Genomic DNA, 21,823 nt, shown 5'->3' with positions numbered 1-21,823 from the left:
GAACAAAGTATCACCGATGAAAATAATTATTCCTATAAAAATAACGCAGGGGGAAATGAACTATTGGACAAAATGATGAATCTTTTGTTGCCAAATTCTCATCAAAATGAAACAATGCTTTGGTTATTGTTGCTAAAATTTTAATCTTGATAATTTTGTAAAACTAGATGTTTAATTAAAATTAGTATTACCTTTCATCATTATAAGAGTAATAACTCCACCCTCTTAATCATAACAAAATGATCAAATATTAGTTTTATTACTCTTATAGATTTTGAACACTTTTTCAACTAGTTGATAATTCAGTAATTTAATTTTGGATGAAACACGTCTTCATATTGGCTGACAGTGTTTTTACTATCAGCTCTAGACAATGCAAGGAACCCTTTACCAAATGAAGTTAACCTATTACTCAAAACAAACTGAGTATTTCACTTCACAAAATTACAGTAATTTTTTTTCAAGCAGTCACTGAACCATGAAAATGAGGTCAAGAACATGGGATAAATAACAGATGGAAATTTTGTAAAATAAGATATCTGTATGCATGTGTGAAGTATTCAGGTCCTCTACCTTATGAAATATAATGCTTTGAATAAATAATTTATGCCCTTGTTGCTGCCGCTGGATAGTAATACCTATGTCTCCCATTCTGCAACTCTCATCACAGGCGAGAAAAAAACAAAAAACCTAGTGAAAAAGTAAAAGTAACAGTAAGCCAGATATTTTTATTGATGATCCATTCTCTTACAACCATATACATATACATATACGAAGATTTTAATCAATCTGATAAACAGTAATTGCATATTGTTTAACAGTCTATTGTGTCTAAATGGTTAGGATAATTTGTATATTTCATGGATAAGTTAATTGTTACTGGAATTGGACAAGCTATAATCAATCATCCCTAACTTTGTGAATACTATATTCTAGACAGTAAACACAATCAGATGACTATTGTTTCACTTAAGCCTTCAGTGACCTTTATAAAATCAGAATTTCTCCAAAATATACATGAAAATATTTGCTATTGGAATGAAGCATAACAACAATCAATCCATTTTGCATTAGGCTGAATACCACATAACTTTAAAATGTGCAAGACATCTTACATAAAGGTGAGGAAACAAACCATGCAACTTATATATAAATAATGTTGTATTACAGAATATTATTTAAAGAAATTGGCAATTTTCAGGGTCTTTTATTTATTTTTAATCTTTTTTACTTAATATTTGCATATGTTCCGAGTCAGAAGTAAAAAGAGATATAATACTGTTGCTTTCAGGGAAGGGTTTCATTCTTCTTTGTGGGTATGCAATTATTATTTGGATTTTGTCAGAGATATGATTGACACTTAAATGGGTGGATATTGGATCCTATGAAATTACATATATCTAGGTGATTACCCCAATTATAATTTTACGACAAAATACAACTTTTCTATAACACCACATTTATAAAAATATCAAATCTAACTTTCCTTGTTAATACAATTTTTCCATAATCATCTAAATTTGGTATAAAAACTTTTATAAATCTACAGTATATTTATAGATGTAATATATACACCTATCAGTATACTATCCTTCACAAACAACCATCATCTAACACAAAACGTTCTACCTTAAAAATTCATAACAGAGAAAAAGACAAGCATGTTCAATTCACCATGTTCATCTTCATAAATAAATTTTGATGAACAGATTATTATTTACAGTAAAACCTTTATTTAAATATTTCTTCCATGATTAGACAAACAATTAGTGTATTATCCTATAACTATAGACAAACAGTGAGATAAAAGATGAAGTGACTATTGGAGAGAATCAGTTTGATGATCATACATCCTCTGTATGGAGAGAAACAGTATAATCTGTATCAGTGGAATATTGATTCTATACCAAGACAGGTTAGTTTACTTACACTTGTCATTATTTTGTTTTACTGTTTTATCATAAATATAACAGATATTTGTGAATTTAAAAAAATATTTCTGTCGATATTTTACATTTTTTAATTCATAAAAAGTAGCTGTTATTCAATATCTAATTAATGTTTTTTAAAATAGGAAAAATAAAATGCATTCAAAAATAAAATTTAAACAATGGATATTTGTTTCCCAAATTTTGTAATTTCAGGGTCATTTTTTAAAAGTATTTTTCATGTCAATATTGAAAGGGTTTTTTTAATGAAAGAAAACAAATTACTTAGATAATTACAGAAATGAAAAGTTAGGTGTAGAGAATACTGGCATTTGTTAAATTTAAAAGTATTATATCAAATACTATGCAACTCTACCTAAACAAACTGGCAAAATAATAATAACACTGGCAGATTTTTATATCAAGTATTCAAACACTGCAAATTATTATCCATTAGGTAAGACTTACATTAGGTTCACATCAATGTTTAGATTTGGAAGACAAAATGATTAGATTTGGAAGACAAAATGTTTAGATTTGGAAGACAAAAAGTTTAACTTTGGAAGACAAAATGTTTAGAATTTGAACACATATGTTTAGATTTCTAAGACTAAATATTTAGATATGGAAGGCAACATATTTAGATTTGGAAGACAAAATATTTATATTTGAAAGGCAACATGTTTAGATTTGGAAGGCAATATGTTTAGATTTGGAAGACAAAATGTTCAGAATTGAAGGCAACAAGGTGTTGGTTAGCACATAACTCTTTAATTTCAATTTTTCTGAAAAAAATCAATAGGAGTAGCTATATATCAAAATACAATATAAAGATAAAGAGTTTAGATTTGGCAGATAAAGAGTTTACATTTGGAAGACAAAATGTTTGATTTGGAAGACCAAAAGTTTAGAATTTGAACATTATGTTAAGATTTCTAATACTGAATATTTAGATATGGAATACAACATGTTTAGATTTGGAAGACAAAATATTTAGATTTGGAAGACAAAATATTTAGATTTGAAAGGCAACATGTTTAGATTTGGAAGGCAACATGTTTAGATTTGGAAGACAAAATGATTAGATTTGGAAGACAAAATGTTTAGAATTTGAACACATTATATTTAGATTTCTAAGACTAAATATTTAGATATGGAAGGCAACATGTTTAGATTTGGAAGACAAAATATTTAGATTTGAAAGGCAGCATGTTTAGATTTGGAAGGCAACATGTTTAGATTTGGAAGACAAAATGTTTAGATTTGGAAGACAAAATGTTCAGATTTGAAAAACAAAATGTTTAGATTTGGAAGACAAAATGTTAATATTTGAAGGTAACAAGGTGTTGGTTAGCACATAACTCTTTAATTTCAATTTTCTCTGGAAAAAAATCAATAGGAGTAGCTATCAAAATACAATATAAGATAAAAGATAAAGATATCTTATTTTATTTTACAATTAAGGTATCCAGTGGGGCATACACATATATCTAATACACTCCAGTGGCGGATCAAGATATCTTTAAAAGTGGGGTCCACTGACTGCCTAAGAGGGGCCCACACCAGTCATGCTTTATTGATTCCCTATATAATCAACAATTTTTTTCCCTGAAAGGAGGTCCCTCCCTCTAAATCTTCCTCTGCACTCTTTACAGCATAAAGTATTTCACATGATATACATTGATACACCTAAAATATTGATATAAACTAATACAGGTTATCAAATGTTAAATAAAAATAAAAGTATTTAAGAGTTGCTGCTCCAGAGAAGTGGCAACTGTCCTCTCACTTGATTTTATTTGAAGTTATCTTTATTTCGTAATATCTTTTCTGGAATGTAAAAATCATACATTTGATTGCTTTAGTAGCAGCAACAGATACCGATACATCAATATATAAGGCTGATGTTCCAAGTAATATTTCTTAAAGAAGTTCAAAAAATAAAATTAGATTTGTGTAAATTAATGAATATTTTTATTCCAAAGACGTTTTTGTCATTTGAAAATAAAAAATAAATGACAAAAAGTGAGCATCATAAAACTGTAGATAGAATTGCCATAGAAATGTATCAAAATAGCAGTCTAATTTAAATAAATCTTTAACTACCATCTATTTTTGACCTAATCAAGCCACATTGATTATAAATGACATTCATTGTGCTTCAATTTCAATTATATTGCCTGAAGATCATGGCTGAAGATTGCTTTATATAATTATCATCCTGTTTGCATAAGCTTGAAGTTTCAAGGGACATAAAAGTTGAAAGATGTAAAATGGATTCAATATTTTTTTTGGTGTATAGACTATAAAGCTACATATAGATGTAGAATGGATTCATGATAAATTTCATTGCAAAGAGAATTTTGGCAGGGAAAAAAATCCTATATTTGAATATAGAATTTTACAGTTACGAGCAGAAAGGTTACAATGTTTCCTAAATTGGCACTAAAACATAACATCACCATATATAGCGTCAATAAATCTAGATCTGTAAGACACTATAACTAAATCGGAGGGGATTTAATTCACAATTCAACAACACTCTCTTTCTGTACAAATATCAAGGATACACGATCTTATATATAGAATTAAATTAGCTGTTAAAGAGAAATAATTCTTGGTGACTAACATCTATTTTTTGCTGAAAGCCATCACATTCACATTAAGTTGTATGTTGGGAATTTCCCTGAAATTTACCAGTATATGTCATATAGGGACACCTTAGAGTTTAGTATATTGGTAATTGTAATTCCTATCTTTAGTTTTACAGACCTTAATTTGTCTAAATGGATACTTGATGGTCTATTAAGGATTTCTTATCTTCAAATTTTCCGCAACTTGTCTAGACTCAAGGTCATTAAGAGCTAAACATAAGTTATCAAGGTTGATAAAACCCTGGAGTTTAATTGGGAGGTACAGACACAAACAGGTTGCTGTCTCATTGAAGTTTTTACACATATTAATTTATTGATGTTAAACATTAAACGTCATGGAGGATATAACATGATCAAATCTGACCTGTGACCTTTGGACAGCAAGCTTTGTGACCAATCTTCTCATTTAAAAAAAGGACCTGTTGCTGTATAACATAAACCTGTTATATTTGCATAAAATGACCTGACAACCTGAGACAATTTAAAACATGACCTTAAATTTTAAGGGGAGGGGAGGGGGGGGGGGGGGGCATACAAGTAAAGTCAATGAAGCATGCAATGTATGTCAGTGACCTAATTTTTATATGAGATTGTTATACTTTAGATGCAATTCTATACAAGTCATGAATGTTGACCAATCTGTAGTATTTTGAACTTGAAGTTAGAAATGAAACTTATTTTATGTCAATAAGTCATGGAAACCAGTTCACACAATGATTAATTTTTTTTCTTGAGGTAAATTAAAAGTAACCTAGTTTAGACATGTTTTTTACATTAAGCCAGCATCATTCAATCAAGTACTGTGAGGTGATCAAGGTATATTCCTGTTCACAAACAGTATCTGCAGAACTACTTGTCTACTTGTAATGTAATGATCTTAAGCTTTGGGTACTCAATCTACTCTAAAGTATATCTGCCAACAATTGTAAGAATAGGATTGCAGCAAATAATGAGTACCAAGTATAATCTTAAATACAGTATTATTGAGTATTTTTCTACTTGTACCAGTAAGTATTTTTTATCTATTATACTGATTTATAGAGTCAAGAAATTTTTCTAGCACATGGTTAATTCTTCAATGACTCTTTTGCTATCAGGATTATATATACGCGATTTAGAATAGATTTATTTTGACCTCTAAATGTCTTAAGGTTGTTTTATGTGTTGTTGGGTTGCCATTCCCTTTTGATTTATACATAATGAAAACTTTTAAACAACAATTGAAAAGTATGTGGTGATTATTGTCTAAAAGACATTTTAATTAGAAATTTGACAAATTATGATTTTCACTTATTTAAAAAAAAAAAATCAAAGGAAGTTTTGTGATATAATTTCTTCACAAAATTAATTAACAAAATTCAATCAAAAGTTTCCATAGAAATAATCATAAATATTCACAGGCCAGAAGGCTACATCATATTTTTTCTCTGTAGCCAAGATGGACTAATTATCTCAAGTCCAGTACACAGACCCATAAATCATAGCTGTGATGGATATCATGTTAAGTTTAATTCATAGATGAAGTAATTCCCCTTGACAATAAAATAGATAATCAATATATTATCAACAAATCTGAAAATATTTGCAATTAACATCAAGCAAATAAGTTGTCATATTAACTGCAGATTATATCTCAGCTTTATAAAATCTTCTTTCATCTACAAAAATACAAAACTATTTACATTATGTAATGTTGTTGACAATGATGTTTAGAGAAACTAATCTCAATATTCTAGTTTGAGTAAACATAGCAATAAATGTTGTACCAGGTAACATAAATCTATTAAAGTAACATAGCAATAACTGTTGTACCAGGTAACATAAACCTATTAAAGTAAACATAGCAATAACTGTTGTACCAGGTAACATAAACCTATTAAAGTAAACATAGCAATAACTGTTGTACCAGGTAACATAAACCTATTAAAGTAAACATAGCAATAAATGTTGTACCAGGTAAGTAAACATAGCAATAAATGTTGTACCAGGTAACATAAACCTATTAAAGTAAACATAGCAATAACTGTCGTACCAGGTAACATAAACCTATTAAAGTAAACATAGCAATAACTGTTGTACCAGGTAACGTAAACCTATTAAAGTAAACATAGCAATAACTGTTGTACCAGGTAACATAAATCTATTAAAGTAAACATAGCAATAAATGTTGTACCAGGTAACGTAAACCTATTAAAGTAAACATAGCAATAACTGTTGTACCAGGTAACGTAAACCTATTAAAGTAAACATAGCAATAAATGTTGTACCAGGTAACGTAAACCTATTAAAGTAAACATAGCAATAAATGTTGTACCAGGTAACATAGACCTATTAAAGTAAACATAGCAATAAATGTTGTACCAGGTAACATAAACCTGTTCAAGTAAACATAGCAATAACTGTTGTACCAGGTAATGTAAACCTATTAAAGTAAACATAGCAATAACTGTTGTACCAGGTAACATAAATCTATTAAAGTAAACATAGCAATAAATGTTGTACCAGGTAACGTAAACCTATTAAAGTAAACATAGCAATAACTGTTGTACCAGGTAACGTAAACCTATTAAAGTAAACATAGCAATAACTGTTGTACCAGGTAACATAAATCTATTAAAGTAAACATAGCAATAAATGTTGTACCAGGTAACGTAAACCTATTAAAGTAAACATAGCAATAACTGTTGTACCAGGTAACGTAAACCTATTAAAGTAAACATAGCAATAAATGTTGTACCAGGTAACGTAAACCTATTAAAGTAAACATAGCAATAAATGTTGTACCAGGTAAGTAAACATAGCAATAAATGTTGTACCAGGTAACATAAACCTATTAAAGTAAACATAGCAATAACTGTCGTACCAGGTAACATAAACCTATTAAAGTAAACATAGCAATAACTGTTGTACCAGGTAACGTAAACCTATGAAAGTAAACATAGCAATAACTGTTGTACCAGGTAACATAAACCTATTAAAGTAAACATAGCAATAAATGTTGTACCAGGTAACGTAAACCTATTAAAGTAAACATAGCAATAACTGTTGTACCAGGTAACGTAAACCTATTAAAGTAAACATAGCAATAACTGTTGTACCAGGTAACGTAAACCTATTAAAGTAAACATAGCAATAAATGTTGTACCAGGTAACGTAAACCTATTAAAGTAAACATAGCAATAACTGTTGTACCAGGTAACGTAAACCTATTAAAGTAAACATAGCAATAACTGTTGTACCAGGTAACATAAACCTATTAAAGTAAACATAGCAATAACTGTTGTACCAGGTAACATAAACCTATTAAAGTAAACATAGCAATAACTGTTGTACCAGGTAACATAAACCTATTAAAGTAAACATAGCAATAAATGTTGTACCAGGTAAGTAAACATAGCAATAAATGTTGTACCAGGTAACATAAACCTATTAAAGTAAACATAGCAATAACTGTCGTACCAGGTAACATAAACCTATTAAAGTAAACATAGCAATAACTGTTGTACCAGGTAACGTAAACCTATTAAAGTAAACATAGCAATACATGTTGTACCAGGTAACGTAAACCTATTAAAGTAAACATAGCAATAAATGTTGTACCAGGTAACATAGACCTATTAAAGTAAACATAGCAATAAATGTTGTACCAGGTAACATAAACCTGTTAAAGTAAACATAGCTATAAATGTTGTACCAGGTAATGTAAACCTATTAAAGTAAACATAGCAATAACTGTTGTACCAGGTAACGTAAACCTATTAAAGTAAACATAGCAATAAATGTTGTACCAGGTAAGTAAACATAGCAATAAATGTTGTACCAGGTAACATAAACCTATTAAAGTAAACATAGCAATAACTGTCGTACCAGGTAACATAAACCTATTAAAGTAAACATAGCAATAACTGTTGTACCAGGTAACATAAACCTATTAAAGTAAACATAGCAATAACTGTTGTACCAGGTAACATAAATCTATTAAAGTAAACATAGCAATAACTGTTGTACCAGGTAACATAAACCTATTAAAGTAAACATAGCAATAAATGTTGTACCAGGTAACATAAATCTAATAAAGTAAACATAGCAATAACTGTTGTACCAGGTAACATAAATCTATTAAAGTAAACATAGCAATAACTGTTGTACCAGGTAACGTAAACCTATTAAAGTAAACATAGCAATAAATGTTGTACCAGGTAACGTAAACCTATTAAAGTAAACATAGCAATAAATGTGTACCAGGTAACGTAAACCTATTAAAGTAAACATAGCAATAAATGTTGTACCAGGTAACGTAAACCTATTGAAGTAAACATAGCAATAACTGTTGTACCAGGTAACATAAACATATTAAAGTAAACATAGCAATAAATGTTGTACCAGGTAACATAAACCTATTAAAGTAAACATAGCAAAAACTGTCGTACCAGGTAACATAAACCTATTAAAGTAAACATAGCAATAACTGTTGTACCAGGTAATGTAAACCTATTAAAGTAAACATGTTGTACCAGGTAACACAAACCTATTAAAGTAAACATAGCAATAAATGTTCTACCAGGTAACATAAACCTATTGAAGTAAACATAGCAATAACTGTTGTACCAGGTAACATAAACCTATTAAAGTAAACATAGCAATAAATGTTGTACCAGGTAACATAAACCTATTGAAGTAAACATAGCAATAAATGTTGTACCAAGTAACATAAACCTATTGAAGTAAACATAGCAATAAATGTTGTACCAGGTAACGTAAACCTATTAAAGTAAACATAGCAATAAATGTTGTACCAGGTAACATAAACCTATTGAAGTAAACATAGCAATAAATGTTGTACCAGGTAACATAAACCTATTGAAGTAAAAATAGCAATAACTGTTGTACCAGGTAACATAAATCTTATAAAGTAAGAAATGAGGAAAAAGATACCAAAAGGGACATTCTAACTCATACATTGTTTGTAATTAAAATATAAACTGACAACACCATGGCAATTTTATACAACATTCTAATATGCTTCTTTCGCTTTGTAAACAACACTGTGATAAAATTCTCGATATATCTATACTTAGCACAGACTACAGATATATACATAATAATGGCTGTTACAATATACCTTCCACGTTAATCTACATGTATTGGAACCTATTTGCAGACCCTTTGCTGATTTTATTGATTGAAAAAGTGCAATTAAAAAAAAGACAAAATAACTGTTATTCTTATTTCGGATGCATAATAAAAAGCAGTAATGCACAAGAGCTCGGAGAAATCAACAAAATAAAAATAAAATAAAATTCTGCTAAAGTCTATAAATTTTTTTTGCGCATTTAAGGTAAGGTTTGCGTACACAGGGAGAGAACTTGAATTCAAATAATTGGAAAAGGAGGGACCGTCATTTTGAATTGCTTTGATTAACCAATGTTTGATAACTACAATATTATCGAAAATAAAGCAACACCTACCTCAAAAATTGCCGTTTTGATGTAATCTTATCAAAATTTGAATCTTACAAGTAACGTTATGACCTCCAGTTTCTTAGTTTTCATTTATATGACGTCACGTTTAGCCATAACGTCGTTATGCATAAACCATGTATGAAGTTTCGCGGAATTTTTTTTTATTTCATAAATGTACACTTTTATGCCCCCGCCGTAGCAAAGGCAGCTTTGAGTTTTTATCCTTACTTGTTTGTATGTCAATCCAAATAAACGTATCATATTGTACGTCCGTTTTTACAAAACTGATTTCCGTTCTCTAACTTTAGTTTGCCTCAACCAACTGCATGCTTTTTACTACAAAAACACAGAATAAGTTTGAATTTTGATGTCTCACTTTTACAGTTCTAGATTTATAAGGGGTTGGACGAGATACTTTTTTCCTTTCTCCTGTCTCTTGCCGTAAAACCTAAAAAAATGTATGGGAAGCTCATTTCAATAGAAATCGATCTAATATCTTTTGTTTTTATGGCTTGTCCCCATCTTTTCTTTTCACAAGATAGACGTGTTGTTTATTCTGCTTCAAGAGCCCCAATAACTTTTTCACTGACTGTTAAGATGTCTCTTTCATTGAATTTGTAAATTTGATGCACGTCGTATTCATTTTTTTATGAAGTATATATAAATACAAATTATAGAAACACAGGGTTGAGTAAAAAATGGCACATTTTTGTGACACTTTTTGTCAATTTCGTTCAAAATAATTAGAATTTACATAATGCGTCATGTGTTTTACTTATAAAGGATGCATATATATATTCTCAGATATTTTTTATAGCATATTTTTTTACACAACCATTGTATTGTGTCTTCCTGAACATGCCTGAAGTATTTGCCAGCGGACATTTTACAACCTCTAATCAAACAAACTTCTATCCATATTAGTCAAATTTGAATCAATTAATCTGAAAACAAGTAAGGTAACATGTGTCTGTACACATGCATGGGCTCATATAAATCCGGGAAATTATTAGTTTTTAGTCTTTCTCCATATATAAGAGATCATATTGAAGTAGTGACGCTCGAAGTATTTTTATGAGGTCGTTTTCTGAATTTTTTGTTTCTGTTCTCCACCTTTAGTTTGCTTCAACCAAATGTTATAAAATTTATAAATATATCTTTCCCCTGCTTAGTCATCAATATTTCATCATATTTGAATAATTATAACATTTGTTGATGTCTAGATTTAAATGAATGGAATAAACACGGCTGCTGTAAATGACTTTACTAGTCACAACTGATGTCTTTTCATCAAATTGCTGCAATAAATAAATTTACCCAACATGGGACAATGAAGTAATTTTCATTATTTTTAAAGACAATTTGAGTGCTTTCCTAAGATTCAAAATATTACAGTTCGGAGCACTGAAAGAATATAGGTGTTTCCTTCAAAATCAGAATCTTATACATGTATCAATTCACAAGTATGACCAAAGTTTAACACCTACCCTTCCGACTGGGATGACATCAAAAGTTAAATGTAGGAATAAAATTACCCCCTCTCTTAACTTAATTTGGGAAAAATTGATTGACCAATATGGATATATGTAAAATCGTTGTCAAATTAACAAAACTTGCAGCAACTTTTATCCCAACACATCCCCAAACTATTTGAATTAAGTTTTTTAACCTACATTACTCTTTTGCTGTTAATCACTGTTTTCTCTCATTGATTATGATCAATCTCAAATAATTCTTTGTCAAAAGATGCTATTAAAGATGACTTTCTTTTTTGCAGATCAACAAAAAAAATTTTTTGGGGGCGCCATGGGGGGGGGGGTTACAGAAATGACAAGATGAACACATAACGCCCATGCATTTCTGTAAAAATGAGTTCGGGGACATACCAATTTTATTAGCTCATAATAATGCAAATAGTAATATCTTTATGTTCACAGTTTTTTACAAAAAGGGTGGACCCGGAAAATGGAAATTTTTGCTTTTTGTTGCCATGGCAACGGGTTGTTTTTTAACAAAAAAATAAAAAACTTTATTTTTAGGAACTTGTTTATGATTTTTTTAATTAAAATTTATTATTAATGAATGAATCGTTATACTCACTCGCATACATTAATATTTCAGAAAAATTCAAATACAGTTTTCCCCAAAAAATGTCCAAAAATTGGAATTTTGAGCTTTTCACCTGAAAAAACGGGACGGGCGATGTTCGATTTTTTTTCCTTAAAGGATTGGGTACTCTTCCCTGAACCAAATGATGTATCATATTGGTATAATATCACTAAGAAAAAAATCCAGGTTTCATGACAACCTTACCTTAAGTCCGATTTCAAAACATGACATCATACAAGTTTTCTGTTACGTGAACCATCGAAATTCATATGATTTTGCATTAAAACTGATTTTTGAGGTAGGTTTTGTTTTATTTTCTATTCTATTGCATTATTTGCATATTTACTAATTTCAGCAAGTCAATATGGCGGGTCCTTAGTTACGAAATGTCAACTTTGGATTTGACGGAAGCTTACGAGAAAATCATGGCAAATGTTGGGTTTGAGAATTAGAAGAATTAAACAGTTTTTTTCTAGCGGTTATTCATGAAATAACCCATGCAAGCTACAGATTTATTAAGATATTTGAGATTTATCTAACAAGGAGTAAAAAAGAACAGCCACACACACCAAACCAACCCTCGCTTCAGTATTTTAATGACCGTATTTGTCCTTTAGAATCCAAATAATTCATGGAAGCCATAGATTGTTGGAAATTTACACATGGCCTGGGCCGTGATATTCGTTGATTTTATCCCTCACTAACGCTCAGGATAAAATTCGAATATCACGGCCCAGGCCATGAGTAAATTTCAAAAATCTATGGCTTCCATGAATTATTTCTTAAGTATACAATACATAAATAGAAAATTAAAAGACTGACAAGTAATACCATATTTCTCAAAATAAAAATAAGAATGTGTTTATAGTACACGGATGCCCCAATCACACATTCAATTTCGATTTTTCATTTTTCACTTCATCAAAAACTTGACCAATAACTTTAAACTGAAACAGGACAGACAGACAGATGAATGGACATACAGACTGAAAACATAATACACCTAGGTGAAGCATAAAAATGTACTTTAATAGTATCAGTGGCCAATTCAGGACACAACAATTTTGTACAATAAAATAACAACAAATACCTTTCTGAATATATGAAAGTAGTTAAGTAGCAAATTACCCTTGGGAAAATTGTCCAATACATAAATTACTCCACTGTTAATTGGAGCATTATTTTGTAAATTAGTTCAATAATTGTTATTTTGCAATAATATTCTGGGGAAATATATTACTATCATATATTGAATTGGTCAATTTATATTGAGATATGTTAAATATCTACAATTACAAACCTAATAACCTAATAACTCATTTTTTCATGACCTAAATCCAACATACCATTTCATTCATTGGTCTTTCAGATAAGGTCTTGACTGCTAGAAATGACTGTTTCCAAAACCTTTGCAGTGCTAGTGAGAGTGGTGATTCAATCAAATATCTATTACACCAATTACTTAGACTGAAGTGCCAGTGATTTCTACATATCTACTGGAATAAAACACACAAACTTTATACTATAAAGATTTCTAACCACACATTTGGTTCAAATTGGTTCAGTTAAAACAGAGGTGAAGATTTTTAAAAAGTATATGGCAACAACAGTCCCTAAGTGATGGTTTTAGCTCACATGGACCTTTGAGCCAGGTGAGCTAAAAAGGAATCATATGAAAATGACAGTCAACAATTAAAAGTATTTACATAGTTGCTCTCAATTGAATGTGTGCAATGGCATATTCATGAATGTTGACTGGCCCCCTCTATTAGGGGTAACATTTGGTTGATTATACAGGGAACTACTGAAGCATAGCTACAACCCTCCCCCTTTTCTATTGCAGACAGTGGGATCCCATATGAACATTTCTGGATCCCCACTGAACTTTTGGGAATACTTGGGAACATCTGCTTCATGCAAACAGTCCATCATAATCTACACAAAGCTGTTCAAAATGCTGAATTGTGGGTAAACAAATGAACTCTCTATCTTTGATTTTATTTGATATAAATTTATAAATTTTATGATTATTTATGTAAGTCATGTGACTTTTTAATTACTATTTTTAAAGCATGAAACCAATATAATGATAAACTCAATCTTGAAATACATTAAGTAATTGTCTTAGAGATTTTATTACTGTCAATCTTGATAAAAAACGTGAAAATTTCATGTAGTAATCCTTTTATAGACAAATCACACTCAACCATGATAACAAATCAGCTGAAATCTATTTCATTTGGACACTCAATGACTTTGATATCATCTCCTAAAGAATAAAGATTAGGAAGCGAAACATTGTAAAGTAATTAATTTGAATTGACAACAATTTAAGCATGGTATGATTTTAACTATGATGAACACTTTAGTCATTGAGGAAGATTAATATGCTACAGATAAAGTCTAAAATGAAAGTAGATCTGTGGAAATCATCAATCCTAATGAGGAAGATTAATACCCTACAGATAAAAGTCTAAAATGAAAGTAGATCTGTGGAACTCATCAATCCTAATGAAGAAGATTAATATGCTACAGATCAAGTTTAAATTGAAAGTAGATCTGAGGAAGAATAAATCCTATCACAATTGTACTTAACATCAAAACTGATACAACACATAATTATATCATACGATAACTTTTTAAATACTAAAACTGTGATATGGGATTAAAACAGTATTGGATGCATTCCAATATTTGTAATAATTTGGTGATTTTATCATTTTCTTCTGACTGATTAACTCACAAATTGAATGAAAGTCAGAATGACTCTTTGAAAAGTTTGAGGTTCAGCAGCCCAGATAACAACCACATCAGTAATATCTAGAATGAAAGTGTTTAATTCTTATAATCCTAACATTTATTATTTTTTTCCTTCAATTTAAACTTTTGTACAACCCAAGGATTATTTTGACTTTCCATTGTTCAATAAATGTGTTTAGAGTATTTACTGTTTAGTAGATGTGTTCTGACTTCAACTTTACAATGAATGTTGTGACTTATTTTTCTGTTTAACAGATGTGTTCTGACTTTCTCTATTCAAAAAAGTGTTCTGACTTGGCACTGTTTATATAAAAAAGAAAATGTGGTATGATTGCCAATTAGACAACTCTCCACAAGATTTAGTATACTGTTCTAACTGTTCATTGTTCAATAAATGCATTCTGACTGTTCAATGTTCAATATATGTGTTCTGACTGTTCAATGTTCAATAGATGTGTTCTAATTGTTCATTGCTTAATAGATGTGTTATGACTGTACAATGTTCAATAAATGTGCTCTGACTGTTCATTGTTCAATAAATGTGTTCTGACTTTTCATTGTTCAATAGATGTGTTCTAACTGTTCATTGTTCAATAAATGTGCTCTGACTGTTCAATGTTCAATAAATGTGTTTTGACTTTCATTGTTCAATAGATGTGTTTAGACTTTCACCATTCAATAAATGTGTTTTGACTGTTCCATGCTCAACAGATATGTTCTGACATTTCACTGTTCAACAGATAAGTGTTCTGACTGTTCATTATTCAACATATGTTTTGACTTTCATTGTTCAATAGATGTGTTTTGACTTTCATTGTTCAATAGATGTGTTTTGACTGTTCACCATTCAATATATGTGTTTTGACTGTTCATTGTTCAACATATGTTTTGACTTTCATTGTTTAATAGATGTGTTTTGACTGTTCATTGTTCAACATATGTTTTGACTTTCATTGTTCAATAGATGTGTTTTGACTGTTCACCATTCAATAAATGTGTTCTGACTGTTAATTGTTCAACATATGTTTTGACTTTCATTGTTCAATAGATGTGTTTTGACTGTTCACCGTTCAATAAATGTGTTCTGACTGTTCATTGTTCAACATATGTTTTGACTTTCATTGTTCAATAGATGTGTTTTGACTGTTCACCATTCAATATATGTGATTTGACTGTTCATTGTTCAACATATGTTTTGACTTTCATTGTTCAACAGATGTGTTCTGACTTTTCACTGTTCAACAGATGTGTTCTGACTTTTCACTGTTAAACAGATGTGTTCTTACTTTTCACTGTTCAACAGATGTGTTCTGACTTTTCACTGTTCAACAGATGTGTTCTGACTTTTCACTGTTTAACAGATGTGTTCTGACTTTTTCCTGTATACTAAGTTTTAACTTTTCACTGTTTACAAGAGACTTCATTTTCTTATTCTTGTTCTAAAATATGTTTGTTTGGATATTAACTGTTTAGTGGAAACATTTATCAGATTGTTTCTTAAACACAAGCTATCATAATGTGTAGTAATATTAGCAGAAATTTGTTAAAACATCTATAGAGCTGCTGTTTTGTAGTTTGTATCTATACCAAATCTATAAAGCTTTCTTATTGGTTTTCCTATTTGAATTCAAATTAAATGTTAAAGAAAGTATTTTCAATCTGATATTTACTTCCAACCCTTTCCTCCATAATGACGCTTTTTGACGTCACCCCCTTTACTCCATAATGACGCCTTTTGACGCCTGTGTAGTACCTCAGTTGAAATGCTTTGACTACAAAATGTCTGCATCAGACTTAAAAAAAATTGTATCCAATATGAAAAGGATATTCATGAGAATATCTGACTTGAATTTCATTGATGAAATAATCGTTTTCACAATGCATTAATACTTTAAACCTGAGGAATTTTTTTTATTTAAAAAAATCCTATGCGAATCAAGTATGTGATGAAAAAAAATCCATGGAGGAAAGGGTTAATTATGTAATAACAGACAGGAAAACCTCATCTGCAGTTCAAACCCATAATACAGGCAATGACAAATTAATAAACACAATATAAATCTTTTCCAATGGTTATTTTTTCTTTGTCTAATTGTTGAAGCTAATTTAAGCTGCTATTTTTACTCTGATCTGCTTCCAGCTGTGTTATCTGTGATATAAACAGAACTTTATGTATCTGCTCCACAGAACAGATCCGTATTCACATTAGATAACTGTAGAAAATAACAATTAACTGGTATTTATCTAAACTGAATTCTTTATTTTATTGATTCAATGGCACTGGAGGTTGTAAAAGTCTTTAGAGAGGATGGAGTGCTCAGTTGGGAACATCTCCATAAAACAGTTTGAAAGCATTATTGAATTCATTGTCTAGTTCTTGTCCAAGGTGAAATAAGAAATATACAAGCAGATCTCATAACAGGAAAAAATCTAAGAAGTTTAAATAAAAAAGAACATTGGAAACATTTTCTTCATATAATACACAAATACAACCAAATAAAGGTACACAAATGTATTTGCAATGATTTAATGCAAAATATGCATTAAGAACTAAAATGTAAAATAGCATTGAAATATCTAAATATGTAATAGTAGCATTTATATTTTCAATGAACAGCCATCATTTCAGAAGTTATGAAATAAATCAATAAATGTTTAGATTACAGGTTAAATGGAAAAAAAATACTTTCTGTTTAAACAGTAAAATTGAGAATGGAAATGGGGAATGTGCCAAAGAGACAACAACCCGACCATAGAGCAGACAACAGCAGAAGGTCACCAACAGGTCTTAAATGCAACGAGAAATTCTCGCACCCGGAGGCGTCCTTCAGGTGGCCCCTAAACAAATATATACTGGTTCAGTGATAATGAACACCATACTAAACTCCAAATTGTACACAAGAAACTAAAAGTTAAAATGATACAAGACTAACAAAGGCCAGATCTATTTGATTTAACTTTTTAACTGATTGTTTCTCTAAAAGTATAAATACTACACGTAACATTTTAAATATTCAGGTGTGGTTCAACAAGTTCTTAATAAATACAAAATTAACTAAAGTCGGGAAAAGCAGCCCAATACATTAAAGCTGCATATTGTCACCTACAAACAAACTGAAACTGTGTTGGCACTTCTTGTTATAAAAGAATATTTACCCACCAGGGTTAATTAGAACTAATTGTTTCTACAGATTTTCTAGATTCCTGTGTTGATTATTTGATTAGTGTTTTGAAGCCAAAAATGTGAAAAGATTTGTAATTATCACCTACCAGAAACTTGGTTAATAGACAACAAATGTGGAACAGTTATCTTCTCTTTCTAAGCATGACACATTACTTATATCATTTATCAATATAGTTGTTATCTTTAACAGAAGTTTTAAACTCATCACATTTTTGAGTACCTAGTATAAGGAAAAACAACAAAACTCAAAAGCCTTTTCTCCCATTACAGTGTATTTTTAACCCATTCAAATATTTTCTGTCACATCAACAATTTTATTTAAAAAATAGAGTTAACTCCCTTTTAAAATAAGCAAAGATATCTAAAAGGATAACAGGTGGATGTTAAAATAACAGGCTACCTTGAAACTGGACAAATAGCATTGTATCATTGCAAAAATCCATCTTGAGGAATAGTATAGTGCATATGAAACTTTTTAATTCTAAAAAAAAAGTTCATGAAGCAATTCATTGCCATTGGTTCCAAAAAGTTTTAAAGTTTTATGGTGAGAATCATGGTAACCACAAAGGTTATAAATGTATAAATCAGTTTTAGGTTGTCACAAGAAGAAATTCCTACACAGGCAAAATAGTTCTGTGTCATAGTTAAAGAAATCTAAAAAAAAGTTTGAGCTGGACATAATTTTGAGTGCATATTTTTTTTATAAACTAAGGTTTGAACTTTCATATATTTAAGAAAGTCCTTTGCTCACACATTAGTTAACCATCAAAATGAAATTTACTGCTAAATAACATTTTCTCTATTGCAGGAAAATAAAGATCAATGCAGGAAAATGAACATTCTGATTTAGTGACATTAACATAGAAGATGTGGAACACTACTTTGTCATATGATTATCCGTTGCCGATGAATGATGACCAAATGTATGATGATTATTTGAAACAGTACTTTAAAAAAGAAAATGAGTTTAAGAACATAGAGAGTGGACTCAGTCGGTATTTATATGTTGTGTTTCTACTTGTTGGAACAATTGGAAATCTTTCATGCGTGTATGGTCTTTCACAGTATTGTAGGACTGCATGGTCAGTTTGTTTCTATCTTGTGCTGTCAATGTTGTTCGGATTAATAGAATTGTATATTTACTGTGGAAACTTGTGGTTCGTATCGTTAACAGACAAGAATCTAACATTGGAGATCAACATCTTGTCTAATGCTGTGTGTAAAGTGTATAATTTTGTCACCACTGTCCTTCTGTACTTCAACTCTTGGGTCATAGTGGCTATCTCCGTAGAAACAATGATAACCATTGTGTATCCACATCGTATGTATAAAATGTGTACGGTTGAGCGAGCAAGGTCAATTGTACTTTTAATCACAGTTTTAGTTGTTTGTTTGAATCTTCATTATTTCTGGACTATAGGATTATCCCTGCCAGAGACAAATCCAAATGTTAAACATCCACTGTGCCATAATAATTACCAGCCACAACTTTCTGACGAGATCACTTTAATTGTTCCACTTTTGGAATTTTTATTGGATAACATTTTTCCCTTCATAATGGTAACTGTTTTCATCTGTATGACTTTAGTAACGATGATATCAAAGAAAAAAAACATTAAATTTGACCTAAAAAAGTACATAGTTGACATAAATACATTGATTCAGTTAAGAAAACCAACTGTAATCATGTTAGTATGGTTCTCTCTCTTAAAGGCATGTCACTGTACAGAACAAACTATACGTTTCATACAAAGTCGAACGACAATCGGCCTTATATGGGAAATACAATACATAGGCATGTTTAATGTCACACTGACTTATTTTTTCATTAGCTTCAAACCATTGATATTTATTGTAATGTGCAAGCAGCTTCGACAAGACATAAAAAAAGGATTATGTAATATTATGAAATGTCTTTGTCGATGGGATTCTTGTGGACAGAGTCGATATAAATCTTATATTACCCCAGAGAACATGTCTCCAACAGCTGGATCTTTAATGGCAGTAGACAAGCAGTCCAATGGGGACCTCTTGCCAAAAATTAAATGTACAAATGTATAATTCTGTCCAGATCAAGTTCTGTGTATGGATAAACTGTTTGATGCTTGATATCTATCAAGGATCAATTCTATACGAGGATCAACACCTTACAGACAATGTAAAAGTGCGTAATTCTGTCCAAATCAAGTTCTGTATATGGATAAACTGTTTGATGATTAATATATATCAAGGACTGGTTCTGTACAAGGATCAACAACTAACAGTCAATGTACAAGTGCATAATTCTGTTCAGATGGATAAACTGTTTGCATAATTATCAAGGATCCATCCTGAACTAGGTTAAACATCTTACAGGCAATGAATGAATGAAAAGACCTTATCCATATTTGGATAACAAGATGACAGCAAAATATATAAATATGTATTAATTTCTGTCATATAATTGTTAAATTCTGGAATTGATGTTTGAAAAATGGTGCAGAAAAGGGGCATTGAATGGGCCAAATTTTTGGCTGTTAATTCTGATATAGGAAAAAGCAATGCAATGAATTAACAGTAGAACAGACAAGTTAGTTCTGTCAAGATCAAGTCTCGGATCAAGTACAATATAGAGATGAACAATGGTGGAAAATATGTAAAATGCATAATTCTGTTTGGTATGAATCTGAACAGAGACAAACTACTGAAGTTTCTAATTCTGTGTAGGGGATATTCTGAACATGTTTGAACAACTGATGGGACAATCATATATGAAGTTTAAATCTGTTCAAGTGTATAAACTCTGAACAGAGAAGAACTATAAGGGATACCTTTATAATGCTACTAATAATATGTTATCATTCTGCCATGGTCAGTATCTGTACCAGTAGAAAATGCTCATAAATAAATTACAGTTACTAAGAGTCTGTTAATTTAAATTAACAACATGGTCTGCAAATGCTAAATTATACACAGCTAGCTCTTGGAGAATAAACAATTGCTAAATTATACACAGCTCGCTCTTAGAGAATAAACAAATGCTAAATTATACACAGCTCGCTCTTAGAGAATAAACAATTTAAAATGATGTATACTGAGAATTATACACAGCTAGCTCTTGTAGAATAAACAATTTAAAATGATGTATACTGAGTGAGGGGATTCATTGCAATTCATTTGATACAAATTTTGATTGATTTCTCGGGTAAATGTCTAAATGTTCAATGAATATCACATTTTCTTTCAGCTTGTATGTAACAACACCACAGAATCAAATATCCACTAAAGTTAGAACCACAAAAATAATTGAAGTCAACAGTACCTTGTTTTGCAATGTACACTTATTAAATTTTCTGCATTTTCACACAAAAATTTGGCTACAAAAAAATAAAACAAGCATGAATATGCACTAAAATTAACTATATATGGATTTGAATTGGTTTTCCGTATGAGTGTTTAAACAGCCTGACTGTAAATGATCTGACAGCAAATGTAATAATAGAAAACCAAGGAGCTTCTAGAGAAAACTAAATGTTTGATAATAATTCTATTGTCCCAATGAGGATTAAACTGATGCATATACTTATCTAATTAAATACCAATAAATCCAGAGAACTGAAGTTATTGATTAAAGCTTATGACAGCGTTATAAGAACAGTATAACCATCAGGGATTTCAGTATATATATAACACAGAAGTAAAATGTTGACACTTATAACAGTACATATACAACAGGGTTGTTGGCCT

The 21,823-nt window shown here is 30.2% G+C and overlaps 2 protein-coding genes across 2 annotated transcripts in view; one reads left to right on the top strand and one right to left on the bottom strand.

Moving 5' to 3' along the window:
* LOC143078496 (RAB11-binding protein RELCH homolog) overlaps window positions 1–21,823 on the bottom strand; it is a 65,029-nt gene that overhangs the window by 15,675 nt on the left and 27,531 nt on the right. The window lies entirely within an intron of this gene.
* LOC143078680 (uncharacterized) lies at window positions 1,853–21,000 on the top strand. Its single transcript, XM_076253565.1, has 2 exons — window positions 1,853–1,915; window positions 18,906–21,000. The coding sequence occupies exon 2, from the start codon at window positions 18,965–18,967 to the stop codon at window positions 20,156–20,158; it is 1,194 nt and encodes a 397-aa protein (XP_076109680.1). The 5' UTR covers window positions 1,853–1,915; window positions 18,906–18,964; the 3' UTR covers window positions 20,159–21,000.

Source organism: Mytilus galloprovincialis, chromosome 6, assembly GCF_965363235.1.
Source record: "Mytilus galloprovincialis chromosome 6, xbMytGall1.hap1.1, whole genome shotgun sequence".
NCBI lineage: Eukaryota > Metazoa > Mollusca > Bivalvia > Mytilida > Mytilidae > Mytilus > Mytilus galloprovincialis.
Note: the sequence above shows the minus strand (reverse complement) of the source record. Positions and strands in the feature narration are given on the sequence as shown.